Source organism: Scomber japonicus, chromosome 16, assembly GCF_027409825.1.
Source record: "Scomber japonicus isolate fScoJap1 chromosome 16, fScoJap1.pri, whole genome shotgun sequence".
NCBI lineage: Eukaryota > Metazoa > Chordata > Actinopteri > Scombriformes > Scombridae > Scomber > Scomber japonicus.
Window position 1 is genome coordinate 17,739,812 of NC_070593.1, and position 14,915 is coordinate 17,754,726.

General features: G+C 41.9%; 1 protein-coding gene across 1 annotated transcript; it reads right to left on the minus strand.

The window, feature by feature from the left end:
- Positions 1 to 21: 21 nt before the first annotated feature.
- On the minus strand, positions 22 to 14,113 carry LOC128375167 (autophagy-related protein 2 homolog B-like). The gene is made up of 43 exons (XM_053335445.1): positions 14,075 to 14,113; positions 13,034 to 13,445; positions 12,763 to 12,925; positions 12,501 to 12,653; positions 12,313 to 12,415; positions 11,904 to 12,066; positions 11,641 to 11,820; positions 11,435 to 11,531; positions 11,185 to 11,349; positions 10,901 to 11,052; positions 10,563 to 10,674; positions 10,069 to 10,312; positions 9,778 to 9,940; positions 9,547 to 9,639; positions 9,251 to 9,439; positions 8,767 to 9,040; positions 8,552 to 8,660; positions 8,271 to 8,472; positions 7,865 to 8,007; positions 7,142 to 7,299; positions 6,849 to 7,024; positions 6,587 to 6,737; positions 6,259 to 6,461; positions 5,761 to 5,841; positions 5,526 to 5,632; positions 5,343 to 5,435; positions 5,172 to 5,242; positions 5,005 to 5,081; positions 4,754 to 4,924; positions 4,532 to 4,664; positions 4,247 to 4,446; positions 3,917 to 4,146; positions 3,706 to 3,823; positions 3,404 to 3,595; positions 3,224 to 3,325; positions 3,018 to 3,096; positions 2,721 to 2,931; positions 2,563 to 2,632; positions 2,398 to 2,480; positions 2,100 to 2,221; positions 1,755 to 1,909; positions 1,511 to 1,660; positions 22 to 1,424 (listed from the first exon to the last, which is right to left on the minus strand). The coding sequence occupies exons 2-43, from the start codon at positions 13,193 to 13,195 to the stop codon at positions 1,194 to 1,196; spliced, it is 6,231 nt and encodes a 2,076-aa protein (XP_053191420.1). The 5' UTR covers positions 13,196 to 13,445; positions 14,075 to 14,113; the 3' UTR covers positions 22 to 1,193.
- Between the last annotated feature and the right edge of the window lie 802 nt (positions 14,114 to 14,915).

A 14,915-nucleotide genomic window follows, 5' to 3' on the forward strand; every position in this document is an offset into this window, starting at 1 on the left:
CCCGTCTTCGTGTTACCCGGTGTTACCATGTGTTACCATGGCAACATTAGTAACTTCCGACCTGCCGGAAAAACATTCAACATGACAACTTTAAAAAAAAAGTTTATACATAAATAAATAAAAGCCAATTCTTCTGTACCGTCGTGGATTTAAACGTTTTAATTCCCTTTCATGCTTTTAATACAAATTCAAGAATCAACTGTACACATATGTACAAGAAATATTCTTCTTCCACATAAACAAGGAAATGAGCAAATCCTATGAGTGCAACACAACATGGACACGCCAAATATTATTCAAAACATACACTTAAAAAAAATCCATGGAGCAGGATGTTAAGACTTTGCTTCAATATTTTGAGTAGATGTAGTTTCCTTTTACAAGTTTGTGTCAACAATTGAAACATATGTGAGCAGCAGACTGACTGAATTCAACAATTAAAACTTCTTCAATTCTGAAAGTAGCTCCTCAGGACAGCAGCTTTTGTGAAAATTACACAATTTTGATCACAGCTTGAAATAAAATTGTATTATAAATTTGAGTCATCTTCCCGTCTATCATTCATTTGGGCGAGTAACCCTTAAAAGTGCTGATTACAGAACTTTACACAGCTGTTCAGTTTCTACATTTGTTCTCTTATAACTCCATGTAATGTCAGGAATATTTACAATAAATAACAAGGCCCACATACAGTACATATTATATAAATTAAGCGTCATCACAACTATATTATTAGAGTTTGTTGACACCAAGTAGGATAAGAGAATGCAACCACACACAACTTGTAAACAGAGCTGTTTGAAAATGAAGCAAATGTTTGAGCCTCATGAGACAACAGCCTATTTCTTCATTGTTATGATTTTACATTTAAAATGCCATTTCTATCCTACCACAGAACGTAATCCACATAAAGCTGATATGTGGCTCATTACTTCCTCGTCCATCCCTCTGATTTAACGTACAAGTTGGACAATACTGATAACCATGAAGGCACTGTGAGGGAACTGGTAAGCTGACAAAAGCTGAATCACAGCAGCTCAAATTGCCACGAGATGAACATTACTGTATTTACAGCAGGCCCGGCTATCCACCTCTGAGAAGTTCGTCTTCCAAAAAAATGCTCTGAACAAAGTTCCAAAATCAGCTGTTGCTTCTGCACAGCCATGGTTTCAGTTACCATATGGCAACAAAGATTACTCCTCGCCTTGCCTCCATTTTTGAGTCTCCTCCTGGCGTGCGTCAGGGTGGATCTGGTTCCTCATCCCACCCAAGACATTGGAGGTGGCTTCGGTGGCCATAATGAGCGGCTTGACTACTGCTGGTGGAAGCTGTCGGAGAACCCCACCCACAGCCCCCGTCATCCCTCGCTGCTCATGTTCCCGGGTGGCTGTGTCATAGATGGTCAGTGCAGTGTCTGTGATCCCCTGTAGATGGACACAACATGCAGTCCTCATTAAAACAAAGTTTCTTTTCATGAATGTCATTGCTATAAAAATTGAAGTTCTCATACCTCTTTTACAACAGTATAAGCTTTGGCTACACCTTCCCTCAAGTCAACGGGCTGGTGAGCTAGTCCATAATAGGAGAACCGTTTTATCCTCTTTGTGTCTCTCTCATCGGGCACTGGAGACACCATATCGTAGGCTGTCTCAGCTGCGGCCTAAAAACACAACCACAGAGTAATGTTTGAATCCTCATAAAGTCATTACTAGTGAATCCAGACTCTTTTAGTAATAGCGGAGAGGCCAGTTTACCTGGATGGTCCGCACCATCCGGTTGGTGAGCTCCAGAGCAGCCATTGCAGTGGACGTTCCGAAGGAAGCAGTGCCGCGCTGAAAACCACGGACTATCCGTCCATCTTTCCTGTACTGCTCAATTGGAAGCCACACCAAGTCCCTGAATCCCTGAACTGAACACAGCAATAATGTCAAGACAGTAGCTCAGAAATCAACCTGAATCAGGAAACTCATAAATTGTAAATTATATTCACAGTGTTTAATCAATAGAATCGCTGATGTTGATCCAGCTTTAAACAACTTGTTCTACACTTTCAGCAACACAAATAAAAGGGCAACAGGGTAAGAACATTTTCTACTTACCCAGCTGTACCAGAGAGTGAATAGGTCCCACACCTCCCAGTAGTCCTGGAAGCTGGTTTTTCTTGATGTCATTTAGCCACTCATTTATTGCATAGGAAAACAGCTTATCCACACCTAATAAACTGGAAGACAAAAAAGTATTAGTTTCTCAGGAAAGATTATTGTTTGAGGATTGAATCATACTAGTAATACAGAAATGTTTCATGATGTATCAAAAAATCTCTTATTACAGCTGAATTAGTAATATCAAATAATTAATATCTAAGTCTTGAACAATGTTCTACAGAGATGAACTTACCCTTGTCTGTAGCACAGCTGTCTCAGTTTCAGCTCTGAACAATTCAGCTGTGTCAACCCGATAATGATCCCTGCAAATGTTCCCTGAAACAAAACAACCATGAAATCATTCATAAAGCATAAATAGGATAGTGTGGAATGTATTCGCAGCTGTGTGACCATTTACCTGCTCCATTGAAACATGTTTCCCGTGGTAATCCAAGCGAATGGGAACCTCAGAGGTAAATCGAAACTCCCTGTTAGGAAAAGGAAACGTCACCCAAAAAAAAGGTCATTCAATTCATTCTTTACAGGGGTTTTATTTTTCAGCTGGTTAGCACTGACCTAAAGAAGATTGGTTGGTCTGTGAAGGATGGTGCAGACGCTTCATTTTCATTCCCTTCCTCCCTGCCAGATGTGGAGAAACCATTGTGGCTCAAACGTCTCTGAGCAGGCACTGAGATGATGGGGGCCGGGTCCTGGCTGCTGACGGTGTGCTTGGAGAAGCTGCAGGAGATCTCTGGGGCAGCAGCTTTTTTTGTAGAAACACAGACTGCTGCAGAACAAAACATCATCATCAAGAGTCATTATATGAAAGTGAAGTTTACAACTAAATGATTTGGATTGAATGATACATTTTACCTTCTTGAGCAGGAGGTGAGAAAAACTCAACTTCAGTAGCAAGACTAGTAAAGAAGTCCTTCAGGAAGAATAGTGCATCCTTCAAAGAAATAAAAAGTGCTGCAGTCACTTCAGAAATGTTGCAGTCATGATTAAAAGGATGCTACTGGAGGTGCTGAGTTTGCTCTTTCTTGATACATGTGAAATATTCTCTGTGAGTCTTTTACCTGATCAATATTGAGGCGAAGTGGCATCAGGGAGACACGCAAACAGCACTCCTGTGGTGCCTGGCCTGACTCCGGACACATGTGCAGTGCCTTTACAGACAACTAAGAGCAAAAGCAGATGAGATGTTAACACCTGGCTAAGACTTGAGTCAGTTAAAGTGCAAGTGTTCCCATCCTCACCATGTTAGAATGGGCCTTTCGAGGCATTTCCTTGCTGGAGTACAAGTACAGGAACTTGTTCATCTGTGAGGTAGCCAGTCGGTCTCTAATCTCCAAATCCTGTACAACAAACACCTGCCGGGACACTGGCTGGTCCACTGCTGACCCTGAAGCCACCTGGGTCTGTAGGTACACCTCATGCTGAAATCTCACCTGAGAAAAAGGTAAGAAACAAGCAGGTAAATGATAAAGAAATTAACTAATGGTTACTCTGCATTAAGGCATCATAATTTATGTTAAACTCAAAAGAAGAGGAATTTTACCTTGCTGAGTTGGATCTCCATCAGGACATCAGGATTTCTTCCTTTTCCACCTCCTGCCCATCCCGAAACCCTGGCCTGTCTGACTGGAGTTTGAGATGGGGAGCTATGGGGAGTGGACCTGCAAGGCAGAGAAAAGCATGGAAAATAAACAAGTCTGATTACCTTTGAAAACATTTACACAGTGTGCACAGTTAAACATTTCATGGCTCACCCCCGACTTCTGGCAGGAGAGGCTGTGAAAGTTGCATTCCCAAAGTCTTTCCCGCCATAAAGGTGCCACACGACAGAGATCTCCTTGATGAGGTAGCGCACCTCTGGGATGGGAAAGTTCATAGCTCCTCCTCTGGAATCACTCCCATCCAGAGGCTGACTGAAGTGATCATCTTTGATTTCCACGGGGTCTGAGGTAAGCTGCTTTACCACAGGCTCCTGATCACGATCCTGAAACGCATATTGCTGACAATGAGGCAACAGAGCACAAGAGAAAACAGTCAATCTTTGTGTTACGCAGCTGTAACCGTGTGACTGAATACATCCCGACCTCTCCTCTGGAACCCGGTGTTTCAAGGATACAAAAGTCGTCCGTCTCCTGGGCCAGAGTAGGGACAGGAGTGATGAGAGGAGAGTGAAGCATGGGGTAAGTGGGGCTTGAGTCCTGGGTAAAATTCCCACTCTCATCTGGGAACAGGAATAGGTCTGAGCGAGGCGGGTCATGATCGAGATTGCGCTCCTCGTGTGCACCTGCAGTTGAGAAATGGCAGAAAATGTATTATTATTTATCATTCACAGAGTTAAAAATTGAATTTTTACTGAACCAGATTTTTACCATTCTGTTGCAGCCCTGGTGCATGCTGCCCATCAGTCTCCTCCATGGCTTCACTCATCAGATCCTGCAACATCTGCTGCTCAGTCTCGGCAAGCAGTGAGGTCTGAGATGAGGGCCTGCTGGGAAACTCCGCCTGTCCAAATATACACTTAGGCTAAGTATGTATAATCAATAGAGATTTGTATTGTAATTGTATTTTAAATGTATTATTAGTGATGTCACCTTGTTTCTTTGTGTAGTGCTGCTGTGCTTGGCTTCAGGTTCTGCAGGGGGCAGCAAATCTCCATAGCTGGCTATATACTGGATCAGGTTCATGAGGGCAGCACAGGAGTCCGAACATGTTCTGATGTGAATGACGTCACTTGAGCAGCGCAGCTCAAATCTGGGCTCAGACTATCATCAGAAACACAGTGAAAAAAGAGTGTACAAATGTGTGATTGTTGTTTTTGAGAGATAATGTTAAAAACTCCTACCAATTTTCCATCCAATCCAGGTTTGACAGCTGTAATCCTCAACTCCAGTGTTCCCATGTCTACCACTTGGACATAGTCTGTGTCAAATAAAACAGAGGAATACATTGGTAAAGCATTTCAAAACATTTCAAACAGTCTGTTCACAAACTTGACTGAAGTGGACTTACCACGCACTAAATTGACAGAGACAGCGTTACTCTTATCTGAGAGGAACAGAGCAGCTTCGTCCAAAATGATCCTGTGAACAACACAATGATTAAGACAAACTCTTTGGTATCTCAGTTACAATTAAACCTCTCAATTTTGTACCAGCAACGACACCAGAAGAAGTTTCATACCTGAGTGTTGAGGACGAGTGGTCTAAAGAGACACTGCTGGAGATGCTGAAGGTTTCTACCACCAACAGTGATCTGAGCGGCAGGTAAAGGGGTCTGTCAAGAGAAAAACAAATGCTACATCAGAAAACACACAAAGATGACAACTAACTTATCACTGAGTTGGAGATCTGAAGTCTGCTTAACCTGTAGTCTAAAGAGCAGCTCCAAAGATGTAGGTGCAGGGTGGTGACAGATGTAGGAGGCGCGTAACCCAACACGGGCTCATCGGAAACATTCAAAAAGTCAACAATCTGTTGAAAATAAATAGGTAATTAAGCTACATATGTCTGATTTTATTGCATTTTATTATAGGTTCTTTGAACAATTGGTGTGAAGGAAACAAAAGAGGTGGTGAAGTGGCAGCTCCATTTTATCATACCTGGTCATACCAGCCCATGCTGGGTGGAACCACTCTGTGTTGAAGCGTGGCTCCTCTCACCCCGACAGCAACCAAACACTCCTGCATTAAAAAGGAATGTCAGAGTCACAGTGAGCAGAAAGTGTCTGAAATAGATACTGCATTCAAAGCAAAAACAACTGAAAACGCTCAAAGTGATATTATGGGTATTATTAAAAGGTATTATGGGCTTTCAGAAATAATGACATAATTGACATGTAATCATGCTTGACACTGAAGCGTGGCTGTGTGCATCACTTATAAAAGGTGGGTGATTACTGTGCCTTTACATGGCAAGGTCAGGGTTTAGATTGGAGAACAGATCAAGAGATATCATTAAATATCATAATAGCCCCATCTACAGTGCAAACATAGTCAAGAAAGAGTATCATCACAAACATTTCATGCCAAGGCTACCTTAATCGATTCATCTCAAACACACAAACTCTTTATGGAAAATATTAATGAAGTGTACTCTACCTTGACATTGCGTTCTGCATTCTGTGATGAGATTTTGACGGCGACAGACACCATGCTGCGAGCCTCCAGACCAATACCCTCTGAGGGAGTTGAGGATCTTTCAGGAGGTGTCTCTGACTGGTAGATTGTTGGCTCTAACCAATGAGGATGTGTCCTGCAAGGCAACTTGATGTCTGAGACGGAGCTGCCTCCATCTACAAGTCCTGAACAAATGATCAGAGTGGGATATTGGTGAAGGAGGCAGAAGTGTAGTTGCAACACATCACATAGCCAGGATAATAATCTGTATATTTTAGGTTACATAAGTGAATAAATGTTGTTGGTTTACCTTGGTGATGCATGCAGATGTTGCTGGTGTGGAAGCAGATGTAGTGTTGGTCTTTACAGCCTTCATACTGCGTTACGCTGAACAGCACTGCGTTTTTTATCTCCATCCAGAACTCACCATGTTTGTTTTTCAGTATAGTTTTATCCTCCTTCTGGAAAAAAAAGATGCAAACTCAACCTCAAAATCCATTCAACAAGCTGTTGGGAATGTCTACATAAAACTGTGAGGACAATAAGTGGTACAAGAAGGGATCTCAGTTTACCTTAGCATTAGTTTGAAGAGCCACCAGGCCATGATTGACACTGAGGATGACACAGAACAGGCTCTGGGAGGTCTTGCTCTGCGCTTTGGGCTTTTTCTTCTTACGAGACCTGAGGCCAATGTCAGTGGCAGGACAGTAGTAGTGCATGTTCTCTTCCTCAGAGCCACTGGTCTCTTCTGCAAAACAAAGCATGTCTGCTGGTTTTAAAAACATGACTTCACACAAATGATTTTTGTAACAATATTGAGATTTGCAATTTCTTGAACAGTGTTTTTTTTTTTTTGCCATCTCACCCTCAGGAGCGGTTGAGCGGAATTGGCTGAAGCTGTCCTTGGCGTAAGTGTTGATCAACTGACTGGCGACAGAGAGTCCGACTCCATATGGCATGCTCTCCACTGTCTCCACTGGAGATGGAGCAGTGGGCTCCCACAGCAGCAGGTCATTGTTTATTCTAAAATATGAATAATACACATATAACACCTTATATGGTACAGGTAGAGTATGACAACAGAGATTAAACATGTTTGAAACATGTTAGCTGGCTGTTAACAACATTTAGGAACAAGATGTATTCAAACAATAAAATAGGAAATGCGTTGATTTTCAGTGAAAAGGTTTTCATTTCATTTGCTCTACTGGCCTCCTATACAATTATTTACTTATTATGTTGTGACACATTTTATTCATTTCAAAAAACAGCAGCTCCTGTGATTTGGATATTGTATTTAGCTGCGATTTCAGTAATATTTTGATAATATATTGATCATTCAGCCCTATTTACCTATTAATTTGCTGTATTTTTATTTTGATCCAGGCATGTAGTAACACAAGGCAAGGCAAATTTATTTGTAAAGCACATTTCAGCAACAGGGCAACTCACAGTGCTTTACATATAGTGCAAAAGGAGAAAATAAAAAAGCAAATTTAAACATACAATATTATTTTTTAATAAAAGAACAAGAGAAAGAATTAAAACAACTAAAATGTAGTATTATATCATATAACAAAGTCCGTACCTGTTGTGTAATTTTTCATAAAATGCCTTGCTGGGAAGCGCTAACTGCACATTGGGGAAACACAGCTCAAGGATGAAACGAGAATTGTTCATGGTTTTTTCCTGGAACTCTGTCATCTCAGCTACATCACCAGGAATAACCATCTGGAAGATGAAAAAAATTACATTTTCCAAATGTGGACTCACTGCCACATGCTCTGTCAACAGCTTTTAAATGCAAAATTGTGCTCATGTTGCTGTTTGCATAATTACGCACCTGTCATATAGTTTAATACCCCTGAATGCAAATTTATCCACCTGCACATACCCAGTAATACAAGCCAAAGTGCACCTGCTTTAGACCCATCATCAAAGTATTTTTAAGCTTTTTGATGTACAGTACGTGGCCCTTTATAGCAGTGACTCACCTCTTCATTCTCATACATAACTCTACGTGAAGAGAAGGGTGATGGTTCTGGTTTCCCAAAGTCACACACATCCTTCAATGAATGAGCAGCCCCTTCCTCCTCTTCCTCTTCAAGCGAATGGTCCTCAGCTCCCTCGTCATCTTCAGCCGTCACACGCTCCAGGATTGAGTGGACTGCGGTGGGGTTCATCTTCAGCACGATCCTACTCAAGAGAAATTTAATGTCAGTGAGAGATGCCTCTGAACACAAGGGCGAGGCTGAGGTTGGTTAGAAATACATACCTCGGCCAATCAAATTTTACACTCTCAGATGTTGTCATGTCTCCGTCCATGGTGTGGGACACTCTGAGGAACCGGGTAGCTGGTTGATCCGGCTCCTCCTGGAACTTCCCTGTTGAAACAGAGAAAAAGATATAAGCTGTTAAAGATTGGTTCCTCAGTTTTAAAAAACTATTCAGAGGACAGTTTGGAAACTTTTTTCCTCTCGGACCACTTACCAATAAGCTCCCTGAAAGTTAGTTCCATCTTGGTTTGATCAGGGGAGCTGCCACCCATGAACTCTGTTTTCACTTCCAGGTCTTCCAGCTCCAGGTAGAGTACTTCTTTCTGCAGAGACTTTTTGAACCAAGGGCCCCTCTCCTGATCTGACCGAAGGTCAGGAATGGGAAACCGGACTGCAAGGCCCAGCATTGGGGCACTAACAGTCAGTGATACATGACAACTGGAAGGTGTGTGGCTGTCATCAAGGAAAACCTCTGTAAAGGCCTTGTGCTGTAAAATGATAAACATCAGCTTAATATACAGTATAATTATGATTGAATACGCCTGTTGATATGCAGACGTTTTTACTCTTTAACTATCAAACTGGATTACATCTGGCAGATATTAATAATCATTATTACTATTATGACATTGTATTATATTTGTGATATTAATATTCATAGAAATGCTTTCAATCTTCAGTTTCTGGAATACCCTTACCAAGCTGACATGTTTATTATAGGATGTGTACATGTGGGAGGCCATCATCTCTGTGGTAGCCAGCTTCTGAGGCTGAAGTAGTGAGTTGAGACGGTCTACGATGCTGATGTCCAGCTCACAGCGCACAGGGCCCATCTCCACCTGGATCTCAGCCTTCCTGGGGATGGTGCTGAGACGCACCTGGCCACCCTACATAAGATACAAAATGCTGACTGAGTGGAATTCACTGCAGGAAATGTGTCTGAGTATCAAATGTTAGCGCTGCAGTTTCACATTGGACGCATAAATGCTTTTACCTGAGGGCCTCTGCGCTCAGCTTGTTTGTAAAGCAGGTGAAGGCAGGTGGTAAGCGGCGCATCAGCACTGGCTGTGGTGTCAAATGTCAGGAGCTGAGGTGTGACAGAGAAAGTAGTGAGGTACATTCTTAACGTCATGCCAGCCACTCGCAAGCATATGGATTGTATATGCAGTGTTTAACCAACTAATGATGAGTGCAGCTGTGCTTAGCTCAGGCTTGCAACTCTAACCTCAGTGTATTGAATGCCTCTTTGGGAGCCACCAACAGCAGCCTCCGAGGGGAACAAACACTCCAGCAACTCCATCTGGTTAAGGGAGACGTCGGTACTAAAAGTTCGCAGGCTGGATCCCTGACAGTGCTCATAGTTTACCTTCAGACCCTGGCCCACAAACCTGCAGATGTAAATCCAGGTAAGACAAACATTTGTGTCCTCCAATCATTAAACTGTCCCACACTGAACTTCAACAACACATTAAGTACAACCTTGCATGACAAAAAAAAAAGAAAAATAAGATTGCACCTGAGGTGGTCGTGGGGACAGGCCTGATTGAAGACTGTTCGAGACTGAAGGAAAGCAGCCGGGTCAAGCTGGCCTGGGCCCACCATGCTGAAAAAGTGTGCCGCCATAGGGCCAAGAGGACTGGGTGTAGCATCTGGTGGTGGCAGTGGATCGATGTGGAGGACTGAGATGGCCAGGCTGCTCAGTGTTAGCCTTAAAACCAGCTCTGGCCTTGACTCGTCACCGTGGGTTTTGGATGGATGAGCTGAAACACATGAAAATATTTTATTTCACCGTTAAATGAAAACCTTGTGCAAGACAGTGATGAGTTTGTAGATTTTCACTGAGCCAAACACAGCTGATAACACTTTGAACTGCGGAGGAGGATCTAAACGGGGAGATATGCTGATGTAATCGTTGGTTGGAATGAGAGCCTGCATACTCCATTCCCTCTCTAAAGCACATGGATATGGAGGGATTAGTATTAAAATATACGGATTTATTCTGATACTCACAAGTTTGTCTCAGTAATTTATGATGGAGCTGTGTGTCCCGCGGCTGGACGGGAGTTTCATTATTCTGCTTCTCTCTCTGTCGTGGTACATCCATGTAATCGTCCCACAGAGCCTGCAAACACATACAAACACAGGTGCAAGATTATACTGACAGTAATTTCAACACCCACCCACCGTCGTTTTGGCAGCAAGTCATTTTTATACCCCCCTAATTCAGTGTAAAAATTAAATGCCATTTTCTCAGGATATCAGGATTTTATTGAGTAACTGCACCACTGATAGCCTTCACTCTCACCCACTTTCTATTTTATTCAGAGTTTAGAAGCATGTTGACTTACTGTTGTGTTTCCAGAAGGAGACTCTCCTGGGGAAGCAGAATAGTTGCTATTCAGTGACAAATCCAAGTCAACAGTGGGTGGTTCACCCAGAGGAGGGAGGGATGACAAGCTGTGAGACATGTCCATGTCAGCCATTGAGAAGAACACATCATCTACACCAACCACAGGTTAAAAAATAAAAAAATAAAAGAGAGAGACAAAGAAAGGACGATTCTTATTATACAGATTCAACCATGATATTTGATGAGTAAGAAAATGTGGTGGTTAGAGGATGGTGTTTCAACCTCGACTTGACACAGTTCTGGTAGTCTGGCTATCAAAGAGTTCAGGGTCAGCTCCTGGTCCTGCAGTATCCTTCTTCAGGCAGCGGTTAAGTTCCATATGGAGGCGATACTCATCCTCCTGCTGCATGGGTCGACTCTTTCTATCCTTGGCCCATTCCTGTGTACCTTCACAGAAAAGAAAAGAAATAGTTCATTTGATGACTTTGCTACCATGTTTGATCCAAATATCTGAGAACAGATGGGTGCTCACTTCCACCAGAGAAAGCTCCAAACATGTCCAGAAGAAGATGAACTTGTCGTGGTGACAGCAGAATAATCAGTGTGTCAATATGTCCAACAACATCCAGCTGAAAAGCAAAGCACATAAAAGAGCCTGGTTACATGGAGAGCATAAAAAGAGAATCAATTATTCATATAATTCACTTCATATTTTGTTATCACAAATGTTTAATTCACCTTTGCTCCAGGCATAGCTAGGTTGTTTTTCAGAGTGAGAGACAGCTCAATTTTGCCACTGAGAATCCCAATCTGCACAGATTGAAAGGGTGTTGTAGAGGACACCGGCTCTGTGAACTGCGGATGAGGCTCGCAGATAATTTTGGGATTCCAGCTAGGAGACAGTTTTGGCTCAGTCTCCTGACAAAAAAAGGGAGATAAGATTATTAAAAAAGGCTGACACAACAATTTTATAATGAATTTCTGAAAATTGCAACACCAACCGTTGGAGTGGGTGAAGATTTGCAACCAGCTCGAGACACATCTGAGAACTCGTCCCAAAATATGGTGATACCTTCCATCTGCAGGTTTTTATGTGCAAATGTGGTTGGCTGATGCACATTCACATTTGAGCTCTCATCGCCTGTTTCATCGCAGTAAACAATCCTGAAACCAACACAAGACACGCTTAGCTGGACAAGAACCTTCAGTAAGGCAGCAAACATGTAAATGTGCAAATAAAGACTTACACCACTATTAATATACTGTATATTATGAATATTTTCCATACTGTATATGCAGCTTTTTAACCATCCACATCTCAACTGTATAAAAACTTCTGTGTGCTCTTGTCTACATAATTTGCTATCTGACTGATTATCATCTGTTTTCCCATTGACTGTTTAAACTTACTTGTTGATCCGAATCTCAAGAGCGATTCCAGTTTTAGAATTTTCTGGAATGTGTTCAACTCGAAGAACAGTATCCAAAAATGTCACTTTGACTCTTCTCAGAACTGCAAGAAAAATAAATGAGAAGAAATGACTTCAAACAACACTGGGCTGGTAAACCTCTTTAAATGTTTCCTGGCATTAATGTACCCGTCTCTATTGTTTCTGCAAACGTTTCTAATCCTTCAAAAGGCTGGAAGGTCTCTCCCATGTCGTCGGTAAGTTTCTGGCTCAGACATTCTTTGGCAAGTTGCATGCTGCTCGTCATGAAACTGGACCAGTACATGGGTTCAACACCAGATGCTGGAAAACAAACCAAGGTAACAATAACATGAATTATTTGGCAGTGTGTTGTAACAAAATAACAACATGTTTTCCTCAATCCTTTTCCAACTATCCAAAATGTCCTTACCTGCTCTTGGTCTTGGTCTTAACACCATCTCCAAACCCTTGACCTCTAGGGCACAATTTTCATGTAACAGGGCCGCCCATGGGACAGTCAGTGAAATCGTCTGGATGAACCCTGCTATTACTTCAAAAGGGGCGTCTGCCGTCTCTAGGAGCTCGTTCAGTGACTGAAGAACAAGAGACAATATTGAGGCTTTAGTTAATGCAGATTTTTGTATTTAAATCAAGGTCATTCATATGCTGCATTTCCTGATACAAAGGTATGACACACTTACCCATTTATCCAGTGGCACTTGGGCAAGTGATCCCGTGCCTTGATAGAGGTCTAAGCTGAGCTGATCCAAGCTCAGCTTCTCCTGCAGAAAGTTGCCAAGGTACCGATGCAGGAGGTATCTGCAGGCCCGCTTCTTAATGGACTCCGAAAATGGCCAAGGCATCTTATCTCAATATGTGTACAGTACAAATGTAATGAAAGGGTCTTGAGGCTTTTCCAGAAGACAGGTAACCCTAACCCAAACGGCTATGAGTCAATCACTGGTGTCACAGTTGGGTCATCCTGTCGACTTAAAGACATCGACAAATCCCAATCTTAGACATCCTTCACATCCCAATATCAGGGAAGCTTTGGAGGATGTGTTGACACTCAGAGATGTGTGCGGGGAATGGTCCGACTCCAGTTTGCTGCGCCTACAGAGACAGAAACACGTTGTCCTCCTTTGTAACTTGAGACTAGACACAAAATGTTTACAGTCCAGCGTGGACACAAAATCCAGATGAAGACAGACAGTTTTACGTGGTAGTTGCTGCTTTTATAATATAACGCAACATATACATTGTCCGGATAACATTAATGTTACTCTAAGCACCCATTTGCTCTCATTCTCGTGCCAGCGTGAACTAAACCAAGCAAATTGCGAAATAGATGCTAGCATTCTGCAGACTGCTCGTCTTTAGCTAGCCGGCTACATCCATGTAAACAGAGCTGTCATCGTAGTCAGGAGACCGGAGATGAGCTTTGACTGCCGGCCACACAAAGACATGTCATTTAGCTAACTAGCCGGCTGATGATGGTGAGGTTAGCACTGTTATCTGTCCTATAAACCATCTCTGTCTGCTGAGAGAGACAACATTAGCTAAGCCGGCTAACGTCGCGCTGGTTAGCTCCTAGGCTAACCTAAAAACAAAACACTGGTCAAGATATTTAGTGAAACATCACAAACTCTAACAGAAGCACGAGGTATATTGCACCGCTGCGATGTGCCGACGGACAGGCAGCAGACACAGAGGTGAAGATGTGAGAGCTGCTGTGAAGTTACCTTGTGACTGAGTTGTTTACAAACACTTTCATGACTCCGCACCTTCAGCAGGCACACTGCGGGGCGGGATTACCCCTCACAACTTTATTAACTACACAGTCACAACACACTCATCATTCAGTCTATAGGCCACATAGACTGATGGATTAGTTGATTTCTATACTATTTACTCATCTCTATTTTATTGTGCAATTAGTTATAATATTTTTAAGAGCAATCTGAAGACCTGCCGTTTTAATCTGCCAATTTAACTTTATTCAGTGATTTGTTTAATTATTTATTTTTCTGTCTTTTGTTTTATATTTTAGCCTGTTTTACTACTTGGACTATTATTTTAATCCATTTTATTTCATGTTGTTTTCCTTTATTAAGATTTATTTTACTATTTACTTCATTATTACAAAGACATTACAATAATTATAGTGGTGCTGGGGGTGACTATGAAAAAGAAAAACAGCTCATATTTAATCTTGAGTTTTTTTAAAGAGAAAATCAAACAACTCTTTTTTTGTTTTTCAATACTCGTTTCTGAAAAGAAAGTCGAACGACCAAACGATGTATGATGATATGAATTAATGTTTATTGATTGATTGATTGATTGATGGATTGATTGATTGATTGAATTAATGAAACACGTTATTACTATTTCCATGACTCCTGTGGTCCTCAATAATTATGCAGTCTGAACAGTACAAGAACAACATTGAACAGAAATGTCCTGTCTGATGATGGACTATAGGCTACTTAAGTAAGTGATGACAGACTGTTAGAGGCAATGATCAATTATTACACTGCACTCCTCGGGACACACACAAATTATAACCTGTAAAAAAAATTAAGA

Bases quoted from the DNA above. Each gene is read 5' to 3' on its own strand.
- LOC128375167 (XM_053335445.1), bottom strand. From the start codon at position 13,195: ATGCCTTGGCCATTTTCGGAGTCCATTAAGAAGCGGGCCTGCAGATAC. The intron at 6,462-6,586 runs GTAAACCAACAA...TCATTTGTTCAG, and splicing joins CATCTGCATGCATCACCAAG to GACTTGTAGATGGAGGCAGC. The intron at 4,665-4,753 runs GTGACATCACTA...ATATTTGGACAG, and splicing joins GCACTACACAAAGAAACAAG to GCGGAGTTTCCCAGCAGGCC.